The following is a 20,279-nucleotide window of genomic DNA, read 5'->3' on the forward strand; positions in this document are numbered from 1 at the left end:
AGCGCAGATTCGAAATTAAAATGAATTTCTACAGCACTCAGGTAATAGAATGCACTGGTATCTCCGCTGATGTAATGGTCTTGTCAAGCGGAATTTTTTTTTTTTTATTTTTGCGCAGTGAGCCTCAGGCTCAAGACATCCAGCTCCAAGTGCATCAGACCAGAACAAAAACATCGCCTTGCACCAGCTACGCCAGCAACGACGTCGTTCCTGCCTCGACGCCGTCCTCCTCGAACAACAAATCCGCTCCAGGCAAAATGAAGTCCTTCAAAGGGAAGTGCCGGCGGTCTCCATACTACTGCAGTTCGAGTGCGTCCGAAGCCTGCTCTAACGGCGGGGGCAGCGACCCTGTCGGTCAGTCCTGTTACGAGCCGTCGACGTCCGCGCCATATGGTAGCGAGTTCTTGTCCGCCTACGTGCTTCCCTTCGGCGAAGATCGGTGGGGCGGCCCCTACGGTGTGCCTGAAGCCGATTCCAACAGCTGTTGCGCCCAGCAGACAAGAACCGCGCCGACGACGTCCAACTACGGCGCTATGCCCGAAGAGCGCTACCTGACCAGGACAGAATTGGAAAACTTTCCGGGTTACGGACAGTGCAGCGCTCTCGGCGCAGAAGCCGCCGACGTCGGAGCGAATGGATCGACGCGATCTGCTTCCCTACTCCAGTGCGCCGATCTTTACTCGATCAAGGATGCAGCCATGTCGTCATCATCCTGTTCCCGCAGCAGCGGTTCAGTTCACGATCTGGTTGCCAGTCCCGGTAATTCTTCCCTCTTCCAACACCGGCCCTACAGCACGCACTCGGACTCCACACTTTCCGAGTCGGACCTCGAAGGCATACAGACGATGCATCAAGCTCCTTCGCAAGCGGCGCAACCTCCTCCTGCGAGGAGGTCGCCCTGTTCGAGTAGGAGTGCATTCGACGGGTCTCCTGTTCCCGCGCACACCAAGTCTGAATCTGCTACACCTACCCCCGTTACGCTCCCTCTAGAAGACGCCGGTCACCCGAGCGCAGTAGCCCTTCAACCCACGACGAGCTACCACAGCCCCGTGATCGAAGGTTCTTCTTCATCGTCGCCAGGTGGCTTACTCAAGAACTCGGTCGATGCGTACGAGGCCCTTGAACCTCCCGTGGACGTCTTTGCGCTTTACGGCCAAAGACTAGTGACCGGAGAGTACGATAACGCTGCCCGGTTTTTGCTGCCGTCGTGCGAGCGTGGGCCGGTTCCGCATATGGCCTACAGGCATGAGGCACCAGCGCCTTCCAGTGCACCGTTCACCAGTGCTGCAAGTAGACAGGCGCCAGGATACACCAGTGTTATTGTAGACGCGCAGCAGTACCATGTGTCCAACGGTTTCGTGCACTGAGGCCGTGAGCTGCAGCAGGACACGATGTGAGGGAAAGACCTAGTGTATGGTTTTGAAAGACATCGTGGGCATCGTTTGTGTGTACATATGTACAGGACAAGAGGTTCAGAGGCGCCTTGTTTGTTCAGCAAAACCAAGTTTTGCGTTGGTTCATCACTGCAGGAACCAGTGATCCCAACTCATGGTGGTCTTAATTTGCGAACTAGCATTGCATAGGAGCTATCAAAATGCGAATTTTAATCTACGCAAGCACGACATGAGCTGTTTTTTCAAGGACTGTTAGCTCTGTATTTGTCAAGAGATGCGTGCACATTTATTTTCGTCATGATAAAGAGATTACCTGCGAAGCTGAAAGCGCAAGCTAAGTAAATAAAGCTTTTTGTTCTGGACGTCTAAGACTGGTCACAGAAGCTGATCTATTGATCCTTGTCACGCCCGTTGCTACTGGTGTTTAAATGTTGTGGAAAGCTTTCCGTCCTTTCTCAAGTCCCACTGTAGTGTCGCAGCACTTACATAGGAACATAGGAAGGGATGCAGGTAGAACGTTAGGAAGGAGATACAGTCAGACCTTGACTCCTTTTAACCGAAGGGGGGGGGAGGGGGGGGATGATCAGCACAATCTGTAAGTCACAGTACGACATCCAAAAGCCTTTACACCATGCATATGGCTTTGTATCCGTTCGTATGTGGCTTCAACTGCACTTACGTTTCTTAAATGCACAAACCTATAATAGCGCTGACTTTGAAAACATGCCTAAACCTCTGGTAGTATAGGCTGCATAAATACACTGCATGGATCTCAATTTTAGAAGATATTTCATCGAACGGATGGGGGACCATCGAGGACATTGAGTCGCATATTACGTTAGAATTAGCAGCAATATGCATTTTATCTTTCTATATTTCAGCTTCTGCTTAATTTTTCAGGTGCGTTCCTTGTCTATTCGTACGGTCACTAACTTCAAAATATGTGTCAGTGACTGTAGTAGGATGGGCCAAGGGACTCCCCAGAGTAACGCGGTCGTGTGCTTGCCTGACAGTTTGCTTGCCTTCCAAAGTTTTCTTTTTAGCTCTGGAGAAGGCTTGGGTACTCCCCTGATTAGGCTGGGACAGGTGGGTCACCGCCGCTTGCGGCGGAGGCTGGCCTGCCACCGAATTTTTATCTGTTGTAGGCCGTCATTGCACCCGCCACCGCTTCGGTGGTGGATGACGGCTGTTGTTGCAGCACGCGTCTTTCTATCCCTCTTCCTTTTTAAGACGAAATCACTTATTCGCCCATGAGTGGAATGAACAGGATTTGTGGACACTGCGTGTAAGCACGAACCGTAAGTAAAGAAAAAAACTTGTAGAGGTTCAACCATGAGTGATACCAAGCTTCACGAGCATTAGTCATCGGCCGCAACGTCAGTCACTCGTCCAACTTCGATCTTCGCTCGCTTCTACGCTGCCGCTCCTTCATTTTAACCTGTGTAAATACGCCGTGCACATACCTAATCTGGCCAAGTGTGGTGGAGGTTCGTTAGTGTAGTGTCGGGCGAATCCAACAGGCGGCGAGACAGAACTCGCAAAGATTTCGCTTTAAAGCGTTAAGTGCTCCGAACTCACGCTATATGAATATTTTTTCGTTCTTGTATAGCGATCCTCTCACGTCGCATTGAAACACTCGTCCTCGCAATTGGAAAAATTAAAAGCAGCTGGTAAAGAGTCAGGACTGTAAGAAACATAAAAGACAGTAGAGTGAAGACAACCCTGTCCATTCTTTTTTCTCGCAGGATTTTGAAAGAGCTTGTGTGCTAAATTTAGTGCATGTAGAGTACTTAGGTAATTAATTAGAGCGAATTAAGTCAATCGAGCGTGGAAACAGCCGCGCAGAGTAATGGAGACGTCCAAACGGGGTCACGTCGTACTCGACTTCCGGTGACGTAGGCGTAAGTTCCGGTAACGGGAAATTTAAAATCAGCTGGAAAGGGCGTAATTTGCGTGCACAAATGAGTGGGAATGGCTAGAACGTGAGTAAAGAGAGGTAATCAACCAACTGCAGTCTGAAAGAAAGTTCGCAAATGAAACAAATGTGCGAAAAGAAGTACATAAATGAGCAAAAGGTGTGGTTGATACGGTAATTGGGGCCGTGACGTGATGGCACTTAGGCTAAAAACGCTGGACGTCATAGAAAAAAAAAATCAAGAACACTGCAGGATCTGCAATGGAGAAATGCGAACGACTGAGCGTTGCTGCAGCACATGGTTCATCGCGCACCCCTTGTCGAACACATCTAGCGTTCAGCTGAGCGCGTCAAGTTCCCCGGCGTTTTATAATTTGTTTACAGCAACGAAAAGGCGCAGTATCTGTCACTCGCGTAATGTCGCTGACATATTTTGTGAACTACACAGCAACGCTCGGACAAGCATTTCTTTAGTGCCGATTCTGCACTGGTCTCGGAATTTTATTCTTTTAATCGTAACAGTGTTCTTGTGTACGCTGCACTAATTCTGAAATACTGTTTGAAGCAGTCAGCTGTCTAGGCGTGACGAGGTAGCGCGGGTTAATTCGAAACTCTTGCGCTGTAGTTGTACAGCCAACAATGCGAACATAATGCAGGTATCACGAGCGGTTGAATCCTTTATATACATGCCCCGCCGGGGTGGCGCAGTGGTTAAGGTGCTTGGCTACTGTTCCCAACGACGCGAGATCAAACCCCGGCCTCGGCGGCAGATTTTCGATGGAGGCGAGAGGCAAGGCGCCCGTGTGCTGTGCGATGTCAGTGCACGTTAAAGAACCCCAGGAGGTCGAAATTTCTGTAGTCCTCCACTACGGCGCCTCTCATAGCCTGAGTCGCTTTGGGACGTTAAACCCCACAAACCAAACCAAACCAAACCTTTATATGCACAGAGGACTGGTGTCCGATTAGCAGCCTGTAATTATTAATGCGAATTCGCTATACTCACAGATTTCTGTCCGCAGACCGCGACAGCAAAATCGTGTCCGCAGCAGTTGTGAGTAATTGGGAAGCGGTAGAGGTTAATGAGTGGTGTCAATCGATAGAAGGTGATGTAATATTGTGTTCGAGAAAAATAGTTAGGTAAATAAGTTAATTAGATAGTTAATCAGAGGCAAAAAAATGTAAAAGTAGAGGCGGAAATAGTCACATTAGCCAATGGCTTGGCGCCACATTTGAATGTATCAGATACTAGAAGAGTTAATTAAATCAGTCAATTATGATGACGTCAAGGATGTGACGGCACGCAACCTGAGTCTGGCAAAAAAAGGGCATAGGAAGGGATTGGCGCGCAATTTGAAAGTACCAAAGTCTAAAATGGGTAAACAAGATTTCACTGAAAAACTTATTTGCCACCAGAAGAAGGCGATCACCCCCGCCCCCGGGACGTAAGCCTGGAAGACGGGTGCCGCAGCGTTAAAGACTGGCTGGCAGGACTTGGGTGCTCGAGAGTGCTCGAGCTAGCTCATGGGCCGCCTCGTTGCCAGGGGCGGCAGCGTGCGCGGGTGTCCAGATTATCTGAATTTTCCTGTTCAGAGATTGTTGGCTTAGGATCTTTGCCGTCTCCGGTGAGATCCTGCCTTTTCCAGTGAATTAATGTCACGCTAAGGATGTGACGTCACGCATCCAGAATTAGACCCGAAAAAGGGCATAGGAAGGGATTGGCGCGCAATTTGACAGTACCAAAGACTAAAATAGATAAACAAGAAGTGAATTAGGCAACTAGAAGCAACCGGAAGGAACCAACAACAGCATCTGTGCTTTCGCATTACTCCCATGCATTTTCTGCACTGATCTTTAATTTTGTTTTTACACTCCTGCAGACATTCTGGACAAGCTAATTTTTGATATAGAGTTGTTTATGAACACAATTGTCTGGCATATAAAATTCCTAGATGACAATCCTCCACTACGAGCAGACCTTTTCTTAGGAGGCGTGTAATATTTTGTAGTTACCGTATTTTCTACCCTCAGAAGCATTTCGATACGAGCGAAAAACAAGCAATAGAATAAATCATTTATCTGCGCCTCCTAAGGCTGAATCATTGTTTTTTATATTTCCATAAAAGTGTTTTACCATATTTCGTAGCTGCCTCTCAATAAAAAATAGTTGTCAAAGGAATCTGAACTTGCCCGAGCAATTGTAAGCATGCAAGAGCAGCCTCGGTAACAACAACAACAACAATAAAGTAGTACCAACAGCAGGAGCAGCAAGACGCGAATTCTGTGGCCTTCGTGTCTAGCCCCAGTCTTTTGTGATATTCCACGGGGGTGCGCGAAGCCATATCCAGGTGAGTGGCCGGCTTCCGTGAGGTGCTTTGTCGCGGTACAGGGAAGCCCTCCGTGGAAAAAAAAAAAGTGGCTCTGTGATGCAGGAAGCAGCAAAGTTCGCATCGCACAACGGTCAGGGGCGATCATCTTTACCGTTTCAGGAAAGCCGTGTCCGTGAAGAACAAACAGGGCGAAATAAATTATAGCCCTAATACGAATTCCCTTTCTACTCGCCACTTTTCAATGCGCCCTCCCGCTTTCTGGCATGAATGAAACAATAATGCACAGTCGCCCCCCCCCCCCCCCCACTCCCCCCAATTTTATGTGAAATTGTCGCACCATAGGAAACAAACTAAACAAAATTTCCTTTCAAGCATTTCCGGTGCGTCTCTCATGCAGCATTGGTGAGGTGTGGGGGCGGTGCTCTTCGTCCAAAGCAGATTAACATCGACACCGCGATTTCAGAGGCGCAGACATTGTCTCTGCCTCTGTTCCGCGATGTGTGCCTGCTTGGCATTACCGGTTCGCTTGAAATACAGCAATTGCTCTGGGACATATTTGTCGGGGTGGTAACACAATCGGTCAAAAATAAGTCTTCCTTACAGATGCCCAAAGTGTTTTCAAGAAGGCAGTTATGTCGTTAATTTCATGCTTACGTCATGTTTCGTGTTTTCTTCAGATTTCCTGCATATAAAAAATGTGGTCTTCGTTTTCGTGCTCTTCGCAGCGACTGTTCTGCGTCATCCGTCGAGCGTGCATAACCCTGGCAATTCTTCATTCGAAAAACACCCAACAATCGACAAGCTATGGGCAAGGAGCTCAACGCTCAATAAAGCTTACTCTTTCTCCCAACAGACAGCAACAATGCTGTCATTACAAGCTTGCTTACAATCTGCACCATGACTCATTTGGGTGATGGAAGTCAGAAGTGAGCTTCGCGAAAACGCTTCGCTAGCACCTACACCATTATATTCGTCAAAGCCGCCAACAGGTCGAAGACAGATAGCGGAAATGTTCACTACTCGATAACATATCGCAGCTAGCGATATCGCATCCGGCCATGAGATCGAAAACATGCATGTATAAGCTACATCTTTCGTGCGACCACCCCGCCGGGGTGGTGCAGAGGTAAGACGCCCGATTACTGTGCCGGAGTACCTGGGTTCGAACTCGACCTCGGCGGCTGCGTTTCGATGGAGGCGGAACGAAGGGGCGTTCGTGTGCTGTGCGATGTCAGCGCACGTTAAAGATCCCCAGGTGGTCGAAATTACTCTACGGCTCCTCTTTCTCTCTTTCCTCTTCCTCTCTTCCCTTACCGCGTGGTTGAGGTGTCCACAGAAAACAAATGAGACATTTACTGCGCCTTTTCCGTTCCTATAAACAATCAATCAATCTTTCGTGCGACCAAAATAGCTCCCGCTGCAGGTTGAAGTTCAGGTAATAAATGGCATGGTTAGTCGCCTGAAATGTGCAAATAAATAACAGATTAATTCTTTGTTCGCATCTGACCGCACTATTGCGCAAGATGTCTTCACCCCTTACCATCATGTTGCATGCGCGAACAATGAAGCAGTAACTAGCCCAATATCGTACGTTATTATACCTATAGTGACCAGTACTTATTACGACGCCTGACGGGGACACTCTGCTTGCCGCCAGCGTCAAATCCTCCTCAGTTACATTTCAAGCACATGGCGGCGGAACTAACGACAAACCCACAGAGACGAGAAAGGGGGTGTCTGTATTGTTGCGCAGCCTTTGCAGACTTCTCGCGCGCGAACTTTTCTAACCGGGGCCAGATGCGCGAATAGGTTTCGTGCTTAGCACTCTAGCCCTGTTTACATGGACCCGACTGCTGGGGTCGAGTAGTGTCGAATAGACTCGGCCCGATCCGGTTTACATGAACTGACCCGACGAGCGGCGATTAGGTCGACGCCTCGCGTAGAGGCGAACTCACACGATTCCGGTCTTTCTCCCGCGTTTTTCGTACTGTTCTTGTCAGATAAGCGGACAGACGCTCGTGGTATCCCAACCAAGAATGACCCCCTTTTAATGTTTCGCCATCTAATATATATACACAGCCAGAACGGTCACATGACTTCCGTGAGAACTGGGTGAGGGAAATGACGGACGCGCACAGTGCGTCTCAGGATGATGCCACACTCCTCTCCCACTGTGCTTCGTCTCAACTTCACTGCGTTTACGTGCTTCCAGCCGCGGGCTCGAGGCTCGAGTCGAGCCAACGCATCCCCTTTGCAAGAGCTGATAGACTCGACCCCTCGACCCAACCCTACAGCGTTTACATGAACCCTGTAACCGGCTTTCGGCCTGATAACCGAACTGCACCCGCTCCTGTCGGGTCCATGTAAATGCCGCTTCAGCCTTTCGTTGTCCCTTGCAACAGTTGTTTTTGGGTGTCCCGTTTGGGTGTCCTTGGGAGGACTAACAAAAATTTGGAGGACGCTTAAGCTTCGCCTTCAAGAGTGGAACGCGATAGCGTTATTACATCGCAGGGGACGCTTTCCCAGCAGAAGCGCTACGGCGCAGCGATCACGTCAGAGGCGTCCGGCATCAGACGCTGCACCTAGCAATCGCGCTGTGAGCGGAAAGAGGAGCCGCGTCGCCTAAACACCACTGGTCGAGTGACGCACGCTGGAGCGAGAAAACTTATTAAACGCAAGGGTATTGGGGCATCCTCGCACCGGTACCCGCGCGGCCCGAAGGGAAGAAGCGGGTGAGCGAAGATAGTGATCTAAGGAAAGGAAAGACGCTTGATTTTACAACCCGTGAGGGTGCACGGTGAAACGTCAAGGGCGAGTGGCGCGCCACGTGTCGGGGCAGCGCCGCACATGGAAGTTGCTTTTTATTTATGAAGTGCATGCCGGGATTTATCGCTCACGGCCAACGACGCCGACGACACCGGCTTTTCTGCGACACGAGCTCCTTAACGCTACCGCGTTAAAACGACGCTGCGCACGGGATGTTTTTCATTAGCAAGCGCCTCTCTTTCGGACGCCCATGAGAACTCGCTATCATATTAACGCGGTAGCGTTAAGGAGCTCGTGTCGCAGAAAAGCCGGTGTCGTCGGCGGCGTTGGCCGTGAGCGATAAATCCCGGCACGCACTTCATAAATAAAAAGCAACTTCCAAGATGGGCTAGGTGGGAATCGAACCAGGGTCTCCGGAGTGTGAGACGGAGACGCTACCACTCAGCCACGAGTTTTTTTTTTTTTCTTTATTGCTTGTTTTGAGTTCACATCAATTCAAAAAAGATCCACGATAATGGTAAAACTCGCAACAACCAGACTTCGGCTGTCACGAAAGGTTTAAAATTTTTTGAGGACAGCCAGTTCATCGAGCACACTGATCCAGTCAGGTGGATCAGAAAGCACCCGATACGTTTCTCTAAGGAGCAGCACACTCTCGATAAAGTTCTCGCGTACAGAACGCGTGTTGACATCTGCATGTTGCACTTGCATCCTTGTTTTCCACAGGCTGTGGAGGCTCAGGACCATGACTAAATCCAAAGGAATACCACCCTCACTCTCGACTGGAAGGAACCGTATGCCATACGGATCTAACGGAAGGTCTTTCTTTAGTGTTCTCTGGAGAACATCCCAGTGAAAGACTGGGTCCCAGCAACCCAGAAAGACGTGCTCGATTCGATGCTTGAAAGCGGCACAAAAGCGCATCTAGTGAATGCGGTGTTGCCTTAGAAACGTGCCGTAGAACGTTATACTGCGGTGTATATCGGTAATTATGAGCATTTTACTTACAGAAGTCGCAGTTACACGAGTAGCGAAGTACGTTTCCGCTACATTTCTTCTGCGCTCTGCGCACATGCAGAGCCATCTTGCGGCAAACACAGAAGAACCCCTCCTCGCAATGTGCGGCGCTGCCCCGACACGTGGCGCGCCACTCGCCCCTGACGTTTCGCCGTGCACCCTCACGGGTTGTAGAATCAAGCGTCTTTCCTTTCTTTAGATCACTATCTTCGCTCACCCGCTTCTCCCCTTCGGGCCGCGCGGGTACCGGTGCGAGGATGCCCCAATACCCTTGCGTTTAATAAGTTTTCTCGACGAGGCGCATTAACGCTATCGCGTTCCACTCTTGAAGGCGAAGCTTAAGCGTCCTCCAAATTTTTTTCTCCGCAGTTGACATAACGTTAAACGCCTACCCCTTGCGAACGCTTCGGAATCGGCGAACGAAGTGAACGCCGTAGCTTTCAGAAAGAAAGCGAAGCACGCCAAGGCAAAGACGTACGCCGCGCAAGTGGGTGACATGGCGCACTCAGTGAGAGCACAGCCACTGTTCGCGGCACCGCCACAATTCGACTCGAATGCGGAAACGTAGATAAACTACTCCGAGCGACTGGAATCGTACTTCAATGCAAATGAAGTCACCGACTATGCACGAAAACACGTGATTCTCATAACGTGCCTCAGCCCGGAGATATATGGTCGTCTTCGAAGCCTACTGGCGCCGAAGAAGCCGCGAGATGAACCCTATAACGCCATCATTACATTGCTCAAGCAGAACCTGAATCCGGCACCGTCGGAAATCTATATGAAACGTACGGGTTCCAACCCTGCGTACACAATACCGGCGAGAAGGTAAGGGAATATACCTGGCGTAACTTCGCAAAATTGCCGACAGGAAGAGCGCCACCGTTATCAAGGTGCGCTATCCAAGCGTGTCCAGCATTGCCTAGTCGCTGGAACCATGCTCCGCTAGTCTACATAACGCAACCATCGTGCAGTTTCTATCGATGGTTTCTATCTCAATGTAGGGTTAGCGCATGGTCATAAGGGGGGGGGGGGGGCAATGCTTAAAGTCTGGTTAAAGCTCTGCCCCTGCCGAACGTGTCCACCAAAGCGGCATGAGCGTTCGGCGCGCTTGTGCATATAATTAGCACCAATGTGATGTATAAAGAACGGCGGCCAATGACGGAGAATCAAATAAATTAGTAGTAGCAATATGTGATTATTTTATTATATATCCAAAAGAATGGAAAAGTGTTTGCCAGCCCGGTATCTACTATCTGATATATTTATGTTTACGGAGCTGCCAAGAACTTTTAAATTTCCCGCGTTCTATAGTAACCCCTTTTCGATTCCGTTTCATGTTAACGCATGAAAAATATACCACTGAGTCACACAAGACCCTTTTACTGTAATTTATTTTAAGATGTGTCTAAAGGTACGTCAGACGTGCCCGTACGATTCTCGTCCACATTCTATGTCCACAATTCGCTTGCTACGCTATGATATCAGTTAGTCGCGACTCCTGATGAGGTGCTACGAAGAGTTCATCCATTCTAACATAGAGCACGGTCTTGTCACGCACATAGCTGCAGGTGATGCGACGTACCAGCTGGCATCGAGATACGCACATTCACGAGCAGCTTTCGCTTCCCATTAAACTATCACCTCGATCTGCCCGTAATGCAAGCGAGCTATTCCTAGCATTTACGCTGTCTTAGGTCCTGCATCGACCTCTGAAGATCGAGCGCCGGCACAACACACACACCTCGCCGTGCAGAACATTAACTCGGCCGTCCAAAGTATGTATATGCGCTGTATGTGAAGCATTATGCTCGTTCCTCACATGCAGACAGGGGGAACAAGATGTTTCTAGTTAAATTCTTCGTTTAAATTCTACCTCAGAGCCGTGGCAAAAGACATGCCGATAGATGCCTACGCTGCTACTGCGGCGAGCTGCACGTCGACTCGTCGAGGCGAACACCTGCTGCACCGCAATACATGAGTGCACAGCCGAAAACCGGAAGCGCGAATGATCAGAATTCCCTACAAACAGCAATGTTTGATATTTAGGGGAAGGCTGGACAAGTGCTCAGTCTGCATCTTTTTCTTGTTGAATTTTGCGTACATGTAGTTTAAAACCCCGCATGCTCGAGGTTAGCGTGACCCGACTGAACGGCCGCGCAGCTTTGAAACGAGCGGGAGATATGCATGCGTCGCCGGACTTAGGTACGCGGTAGAAAATGTGCGCTGCACATTTCGTTGCAGAAGCTGACTCTTGGAATTTTGCAGAGTGTGCCATGAAAGTGATCGTTGCTACAACCACGCATCCATGTACCCACGGCTGGCCTACCCGAGGCGCGTAAATGTTCAACCGTGGACGGCATTAATAATCGAAGAGAGGACGGATTTTCATAATATTGGGCGCGAAATCGATAGCTACCAGTGCTCAGTGTTACAGAAATTCTGCCTTGACCATGCACAATTCAGAGTTTCAGTTGTGGTCAGTACCTATAAGTTTAAACAGTTCGCCTTTCAAGTCAGCGGCGCCAGCGATGGACCGACGGAGCGATTTTTCACGCTACACCGCTGTCTTGCTAGAAAGCCGACCTAGGCGGTGTTTGACATTCGACCGCTTTTTTGCGCGCCCCGTAATTGAAAACAACGCCTTCAGAAACGCGTTAAATGTTCAAAAATGTATTCTCTTTAACATTTTCACTACAGGCTGTCAAAGCAGGCGGACGTTGATAAAACAGTTGAGCACTCCAGTCGAAACCAAACACCCGCGCGTCAATAGAGATCTGTAGAATAAGGAAATACAAAACTGCGCAAAAAAGACGGGACAAGAAGAACAGAGAGGCACACACGAAGCGCAGAACTTCCAACTGAATTTATTTTTAAGAATCAAGGCACTTATAAAGGCGCTAAACAAGATAATACAAGGATCAAGACGCAAAAACTGCGTAGGTCAGGAACACCGCGTACACGAGTGGTTTAGGGCTGACGAGAAGGAATGATATGGCCGTCTAAGAACTGTATCTCCTTGTTTCTCTGTTCTCTGTTCTTCTTGTCCCGTCTTTTTTGCGCAGTTTTGTATTTCCTTACGACATGAACCGACTAGCCCAACATCACATTTTACATCTGTAGAATCGCCTTCAGTTTTTAAAATTATTGGAATAGGTCACTTTCTAATCGCTGGGACATAGACCATCATGACAGCGCTGTCACATAAATAAGGACCACACCAGACCGAAAGCTTATTAGTGAATTGTGTTTATTTTTATGGTGCATAAGCGATTAATGCTGCCATGCACCAAGAACAAGGTGTAATGTATTTATTTTGCGTGTAATGACTAAAATGTTCTTTAGGATGTAGCTTGTTTAGGAACATTTTAGGAAACCAAAAATACAGGGAATTTGCACATCTCTCCTAGGATCATGCTGGGATGGAAAGGGATCGGTTGCAAAATTGTACAAAATGTCTTCCTCTTATTTTCTCGAGTCTGGCGCACGTGTAAGTAAGATATGGTTTATTAATAGTTTATCTCCACACTCCTTGCATATTGATTTGTCCTTTTCATAAGTGTGAAGCTGTGTGTCAGAAGTGGGTGTGTCTTTTGTGAAGATGACCTAAAATATCCTCCATGTTGTGTTTTTGATGACTGCATGATTTCAATTCCTCGATGACAGGTTTGACAAAGTGTAGTTCGTTGTTTATTTCAATGTTTCAAAAATCCTGCCATTTCACTCTCATTTTTCTTTGTACAAGCTTCTTGGTATTTTCATGCAGCATATTCACCCTGTGTAATTTAGCACTGGCAAGGTAACCTGGTAATTTCTTTTCATCACTTTTCAAGACAGCTGTCCCGATTTCATAAAGTGTAGTGTAGGGTTTCTGATGACAGAAACTCCTTGGAAGTCATAGAAATAAATGAGATCCACAATCATGAGGTATCTAAGGTATGCATATACATGTCCATCGCTCAGTGGAATGGTGCTGGCACACTGTTAAAACAGGTCTTGTGGTAACAACAACCATTGTCTGATGTGGTCCTTTAATGGGCATTGAATTGCCATTAACTGCAGGTACTGACAGAACTCTTGATCATGTTATGTGATAATGCCACCCTTGCATGCATATAGGTATACATTTCAGAATCTGCAGTGCACCACTTGACCATTTGCCACCAGTTTGTGTGAAAATGTATTTTTCATGCATGTTAACCAGTATGATTAACAGATGGACCCTGTGCACAAGCCAAAAGTGCCACAAGCCAAATGTCACGAGGCCACACGACATGGCAGGAGCTGTTAACTCAAGCTTACAAACTGATATTTTTAATATGTTCCGGGACGTTTCAGCTCCGAGTAAGAAAGGTTACTCCTAGGCCATGGAGGCATGTTTGTACAGTTTGGTTAATGCGAGGCTTACAAAGGTCTATGCCAGGTTGTCTATCACATAACAGGGCAACCTACGACCTTATGCTAATGAGCATGTCTGAGGTAACAGAGACATGAATTAAGAAATTAGTAATTAAGTTTGTAGCAAAGGGCATGTAAATTAATGGGAATCCACAATGGGATCTACAGACATGAGCCATTAACGCTGGCGCATCATACCCTTACAGGTGGTAATTAGGAGTGTCCCTAATTTTTTGTCTGCTCAAGGCTTGTCATTTTCTTTGTTCTTCCAGGTGAGGAAGATATGAAAGTGATAGCATCGAGGATGCCAGAGACCATCGTTAACGAGGATGCTGACCTCAACTGCGTAAAAAGAAATTTCAGAAAAGATAGGTGACTATTAATGCTGGCAACAGTTGAAGCTAAGTGGAAAGGCATGAAATTGAAATGCAATGTATGAAGAGATATGTTGCGAGACAACCAGTCTATGGTGTTCGACATCTGTCTCCGTTAGTTTCATCAAGTGATTGGCCAAAGCAGATGGGGCTTGTGGTTTTGTGATGAGTGCAGTGTAGTAGCATAGATGCAACTTTGCCCATTAACAATTGGGGTGCAGTAAGTGCATTGTTTTGTTTTTGTAAGATGTTCATGGTTTCCATGCAAACATTATGAGGAATTTCTTCCTAGAGAATGTTTGCTGAAATGTGAATATAATGTGCAATAAAACTAGTGTTTTCTTGCTATTTACTTTTCCTTGTATGCATTAGTTCTGTGAAGGAAGCCACAGGCTAGAAGGAAATGTAATGGCATGCCTTTTGTTACTTGACCCCGTTGTGCTGGCTCAGTAGTTAAGAGTGCTTGGCTGCTGAACCCATGGATGCAGATTTGATTCCAGCCCCAGCAGGGGCATTTCAATAGAGACAAAACAATAGACTGTCATGCACCGTGCAGTGTCAATGCATGTAAAAGAACCTCAGGTGGTCGAAATTATACCAGAGCCCTCAACTATTGTGTTCCTCACAGCCATAGTTGTTTTGGGATGCTAAACCAGATATTGTATATCACACCATACTCTGAGTAAGATGCTATTCATGGTCAGTTAATCATACACAAAATGACTAATTTTTTTCTGCATGGTACAGCAGCTGTTGTACAATTTTATTTTAGCCTGCATGAAGAATATCACTCTGGCTCCATATGGCCTTCTGTCGACCCTTGATATGTGTCATAATCACACACCCGAGTATGTATTTGTCTAAGGGCACCTGTGCATGCATGGAGGGGACCGTTGCTTTCCATTTGTCAGAACTGAAATGCATGATCCACATCATTTCTGTAATTCAACTTCCTGCTATTTGAACTGTCCAGCATTGATGCAAGTTTCAAAGAACCCCAATTAGCAAATTAATCCAAGAAGGAAACCATGCCAAGAACTGCTTCGGTTTCATCTTCAACAACTTTTTGAGAACTGCAACTAGCCAAATGTTGCTCAGCATAGATGAGAGGTTACAAAATCTAAAAAACAACACATCCTACCTGTGGCTTGTAGCGTTTCACATCCTGACATATGTAGCTATGAAGAATACTGTAGTGGAGAGCTCCAGACTAATTTGAATGCCTGAGCTTTGTACTTTGCATTGACATCTCGCAGGAAACATGCATTTGCATTTCACCTGCACCAAAGTGCGACTGCCATCACTGGCATTAAACATCATGACCTTGGGGCTTGTGGCAAGTAGCCGAACGCGCCGCTGAGATGTAGCAGTGTGTACGGGGGTACAGTGCCTAGGCACTATAACGGGGGTATTCACATGACGTCACAGCTGACGTCAGTATGCATCCGATGCCATCTTGGCGTCCTGTTCTGACTAGTACTAGTATGGGGCGGCGGTTAGCTTAGCATGTTCGTGCGCGTCCGTTTGCTCTGTCACTCTGCCTCATGCCAGCACCGTTGTTATGAAATCTCAATCGGTATCATGAGTGACAGTTCGATTTATCACCAAAGTGTGCGCGATGCGGACAGAAACTTGTACGAAACAAAACTTTGGTACCGACCCGTGTGCAGTCGATATGCGCAACTGCACGGTAGCGTCGGCCTGTGCGCACGCATAAATATGTACGACATTCATGAATTCCTTGTCCTACGGACGAGCTTCGTCACAAGAAACCAATCGCAAGCCTACTTACCACTCGAAGAACGCAACTACGTTACAAACGGCTGGGTTAAGAGCCGCGGTTGAAGCAGACGAACTCGTGCCGTCCAACGTTTATAACAACTAAACCGCTAAGTTTTTAAAGCTGATATTCTGCACAAAAATGGCGTTTGGTAGTCAGTATCGTTTATATAAAGCTTGTTTGGTTTACTTGCCTCAATCGATCAGAAGAAGTCGGATGTTTGCATCGTCCGTGGCGGTAAGGAAGCACAAGAAACCGTTGTCACAGGCCACAGCGATGACACCGGTGGCGCCACCTCGTTTCCTTGCGGGCTCGAAATAACTTTTTGCAACAAAACTCTTGAAATACAGCACAGTTTTGGCCAAGCTAAACTTGATTTGTTATTAGAGATAAATAAGTTTATAAAGCTCTTCAAACCTTCTGCAAAACAACTCTGCCCGCGAACTTCCTTCGCCGAATCTGCATGCGGTCTGCTTTGATTAGCAGCCGACACAGACGATGCGAACATCCGACTTCTTCTGACAAATGAGGCAAGTACGGCAAGCGAGCCCTCTTTGAAGGATTTTATTGCAGCAAAACACGACGAGGGGGTGTTGGCGGCGCACTGCATGCATGCAGATTACGGTGCCTTGATGCGCGCGCGCATCGATCCTAATGCACATGACTGGAAGCGATACATTGCCGGGGGAATGTTTGGTTTGGTTCCCAAAGCGACATCCCAAAGCGACTAAGGCTATGAGAGACGCCGTAGTGGAGGACTCCGGAAATTTTGACCACCTGGGGTTCTTTAACGTACATCGTACAGCACACGGACGCCACTCCGTTTCGCCTCCATCGAAACGCAGCCGCCATATGCGTCTTCCGAGTGCGTGAAGAACAGTCGTGCACGGATAGTGACAAGGGCTAGCTGCTAGGGCACAACCGGAAGATTCCAGTCCAGCCCATTTTGAGATAAATTTCTCATATTCCATGATACTTGAGCGATTGAGCCGTGCCAGCCATACGTGACGGAGGAGGGAGAGCATATCTAGCCATCCGCACTCAGCAGCTCGCACGCTTTCTTCTGTATTTTTCCCCCCTATTAGTGCGGGAAGGTTGAAAGGAGGGGCGGGCAGGCTAGCCAACGTAGACAGCGTGGTTTCAAACTACAACTGCTTGGAGCTGCCCTCAGCAAAGCAGTATGCGCAGTATGCGCGCTTGCTTCCTTTCTTCTTTTTTTTTCGATAGCTGTGAGGTTGGGCTGGTTTGGCCTGAGCGACAGCAGAGGGAGTGCTGAAGATTTGCTGTGCGCGTGTACTCGGCTCAATCGGCCTCTTACGCCTCAATTATGTGATATATATATATATATATATATATATATATATATATATATATATATATATATATATATATATATATATATACAGAAAGAGCCAACAGTCGGCGAGGCCAAGGAAAGCATTGGGGATTGTACTTTTTTTTTTATTTTTACTCCGATAATCACATATATTAGTAATGTAATTTGTTTAGGAGAAAGATAATTAAACACAAAGTGGAAGGAAAAACAACGTGCCGATGGTGGGAACCGAACTCACGACCTCCGCGTCCGCGCTCTTCCAGCTCAGCTACATCGGCCACTGTCCCACCTGCTACTTTCTTGGGTATTAAATGTTGTCTGTATTCGAACCTTGAGAGTGTTCACCAGCGCCATATATATATACCGTGACGTAAAACTGTTTGTCCATAATCTAAGTAACATCTTGTATAATTTCACAGCTTAATTCTAAACATCAACGTTTACGCGCAAGATTTTTACGTGGGAATGCGAACGCAACAAAGCATTCCACCAACACGAAGACCCGAGTGCGGAGCAATGGGAGAGTCGGCTCACCAGCGGTGAGCTCGCGACCCAAAGGGTCTTAGCGCAGTACGCGACTGATGCAGCACGACTCAGTGGAGCCTTGGAATAGGGGCCCACCCTTACTGACGAGAAGCCTCAAGTCGCCAGCGCCAGAGAAGACAACGGAGACTTCACAACCGCGAAACCCTTGAAATATCCAATAAAGTTTTCACTCACTCACTCATGCAGTTAAAGTTATTTGCTTTTTGCCGCTACAAAACTGCATGTTTGTGGGCGAGCATAAGGTCTGTACTCTTGCACATTTTCATTGCAGTGAGGAAGCAAACTCACAATCCCTGCAGCGCGCTGCTAAGAAGCAGACTCGCGACTCGAAGTCCCTGCGTCGCTTCGAATACCAGCTCTAACCCCACCAGACCACCGGGAAAAAAAAAGAACGAAAGCAAAAGACTACGAACGCACAGAATCTGCCGTCACTCATTCCCCGGGGGGGAGCAAAATTTTGTTTTTCTGCTGCACATAGTCATGTCAGCACTGCTTGGAGCCATGGTGGGAGGGGAGAAGAATGTGTTGGAGGAGTCATGGCGTGGACAAAACAAACTGCCGCGAGCACTTCCTCTTACAAGGAAAAAAAAAAAAGAAGACTCCGCGAGATACGCGCACGTGATCCCTGTGTCACGTGATGGCGCATTGAGGATCTGCAAAAACATTCTCCCTTCGCCATCCGCGCCTGGGGAGGATACTTTTGCAGATATTGAGTGCGCAATCACGTGACACAAAAGTGACGTAGGGTCTACGTCACTCCTGCGCGCGCTTCGCAGCAGGGTATCCCAGGCTTCTCTACTTGTAATATTTTGCCCTATCCCTGGAGATTGTGGGCGCAGTCCCAAATTATGTGGTCGAGGGTCCCTCTCGCCCCACAGTGTTTGCAGAGATCATTGTCCCTAAAGTCTGGTAGCACGTGAAACGCCCACAGCACCGCACCGTCCATCTGGCGGAAGAGGCCGCAACAAGCCAAGGGCTACCTGCCAGCCTCTAATCCGCGGGCGTACGACTCCCCGTTTCCGATGGAATTAAACGTTGTACAACCAACCAACTCCTGCGCGCCTTATGGGCGTTCATTATTATTTTTTTTTTTCGTTTTACTGGAGGGAATGAGAGGGTGGTTGCAGGCTGTTAGTCCAATGCGCGGTCTTCGATCTGAAGGATGAGGAGCGCCTAGCCGTCCTGCGAGCGAAGCACACAGCTAGCAGCACGCACGTACGCTTTCTGAAAGGATGAAATGAGAAGCGGGCAGGCTATAGCCAACGCAGACAGCGCGGTTTCAAACCAGTGACGGCTTAAAGCTGCCCTCGGCAAAACACAGAGCAGTCCTATCGTTTATTTTTTCCTGGCAGTTAGGTGTGGACTGTTTTGGCCTGAGCGGCAGCTTAGGTAGCGCTAAAGATTTGACTGCTTCTGTACGCGCGTAGTTGGGATGTTTTTGCATCTTGGATTGCGTCTTTTATGGGAAACAACTGTAGAGACGAAAAATTGTCTGCCCATAAGCTAAGAAACATATTGTATAATTTCAAAGCTTAATTCCAAACGTCAACATTTGCGCGCCCATGGAGATGCATTGCAAAACTGCATGTGTGTGGGAGCGCGTGTGCGCATATAATCAATGCTCAGTTACTCAATATATATGTGCGGCCCCGCACACGGTCAGTGCTCTTCAAGATTTTATTTCAATGAGGAAAGCAAACACCCGATCCGTGCAGCGCGCTACGAAGACGCGGACTCACGACTGCGAGTCCCTGCGTCGCCTCGAATACCAGCCACCCCACCAAACCACTAGAAGAAAAAGAACGAAAGCAAAAGATTGCGAACGCACAGAACCGGCGCTCACTGGTTTGAAACCGCGCTGTCTACGTTGGCTAGCCTGCAGCCCGCTTCTCCTTTCATCCTTTCAGAAAGCGTGCGTGTGTGCTGCTGTGTGCTTTGCTCGCAAGAAGGCTGGCGCTCCCCCTCCTCCAGCTCGAAGCCCCGCTCCGACCCTCCGACGGCCAAGCGCCCCCCATCCTTCCCAGGCATTGCTTGTACCCACCCTCTCACCCCCTCCAGTAAAACGAAAAAAAAAAAAAAAATAACACACATAGGGCGCGCAACGTCACTTTTTGTGCCACGTGATTGCGCACTCAGTATCTGCAAAAACATCCTCCCCTTTCCCAAGGAGGCTTTCCCGACGTATGCGAAGGCGCGATATCTACCTTGCTACGCTACACCTTGCTGGTCCCGGAGAAAAATGCGTCGGGTCCGTCGGACGTAAACCTGAACCCAACCGATTGGGTCCGTCCGCAGTACCCAACCCGGATCCGTCCGGCTTTCTCGACGTACTCCGAAGAAAAACGCATCGTGTCCGTCAGACGTGAGCACCTGATCGGGTCGGTCCGCGCCGTACTCTTGCCGTACCTCTGAAAAATACTTCCCAG

The 20,279-nt window shown here is 48.1% G+C and overlaps 1 protein-coding gene across 2 annotated transcripts in view; it reads left to right on the forward strand.

Annotated features, from left to right (window-relative positions):
- Positions 1–1,367, forward strand: part of sim (bHLH transcription factor single-minded) — a 52,540-nt gene extending 51,173 nt beyond the window's left edge. For both annotated transcript variants that reach the window (XM_084587188.1, XM_084587189.1), the window contains exon 8: positions 119–1,367. In XM_084587188.1, coding sequence (XP_084443314.1) covers positions 119–1,367 — 1,249 coding nt within the window. The remainder of the gene's footprint in view (positions 1–118) is intronic.
- Positions 1,368–20,279: the final 18,912 nt, after the last annotated feature.

This window comes from Amblyomma maculatum, chromosome 1 (assembly GCF_055883805.1).
Source record: "Amblyomma maculatum isolate TAMU_Amacu chromosome 1, ASM5588380v1, whole genome shotgun sequence".
In the NCBI taxonomy this organism is placed as follows: domain Eukaryota; kingdom Metazoa; phylum Arthropoda; class Arachnida; order Ixodida; family Ixodidae; genus Amblyomma; species Amblyomma maculatum.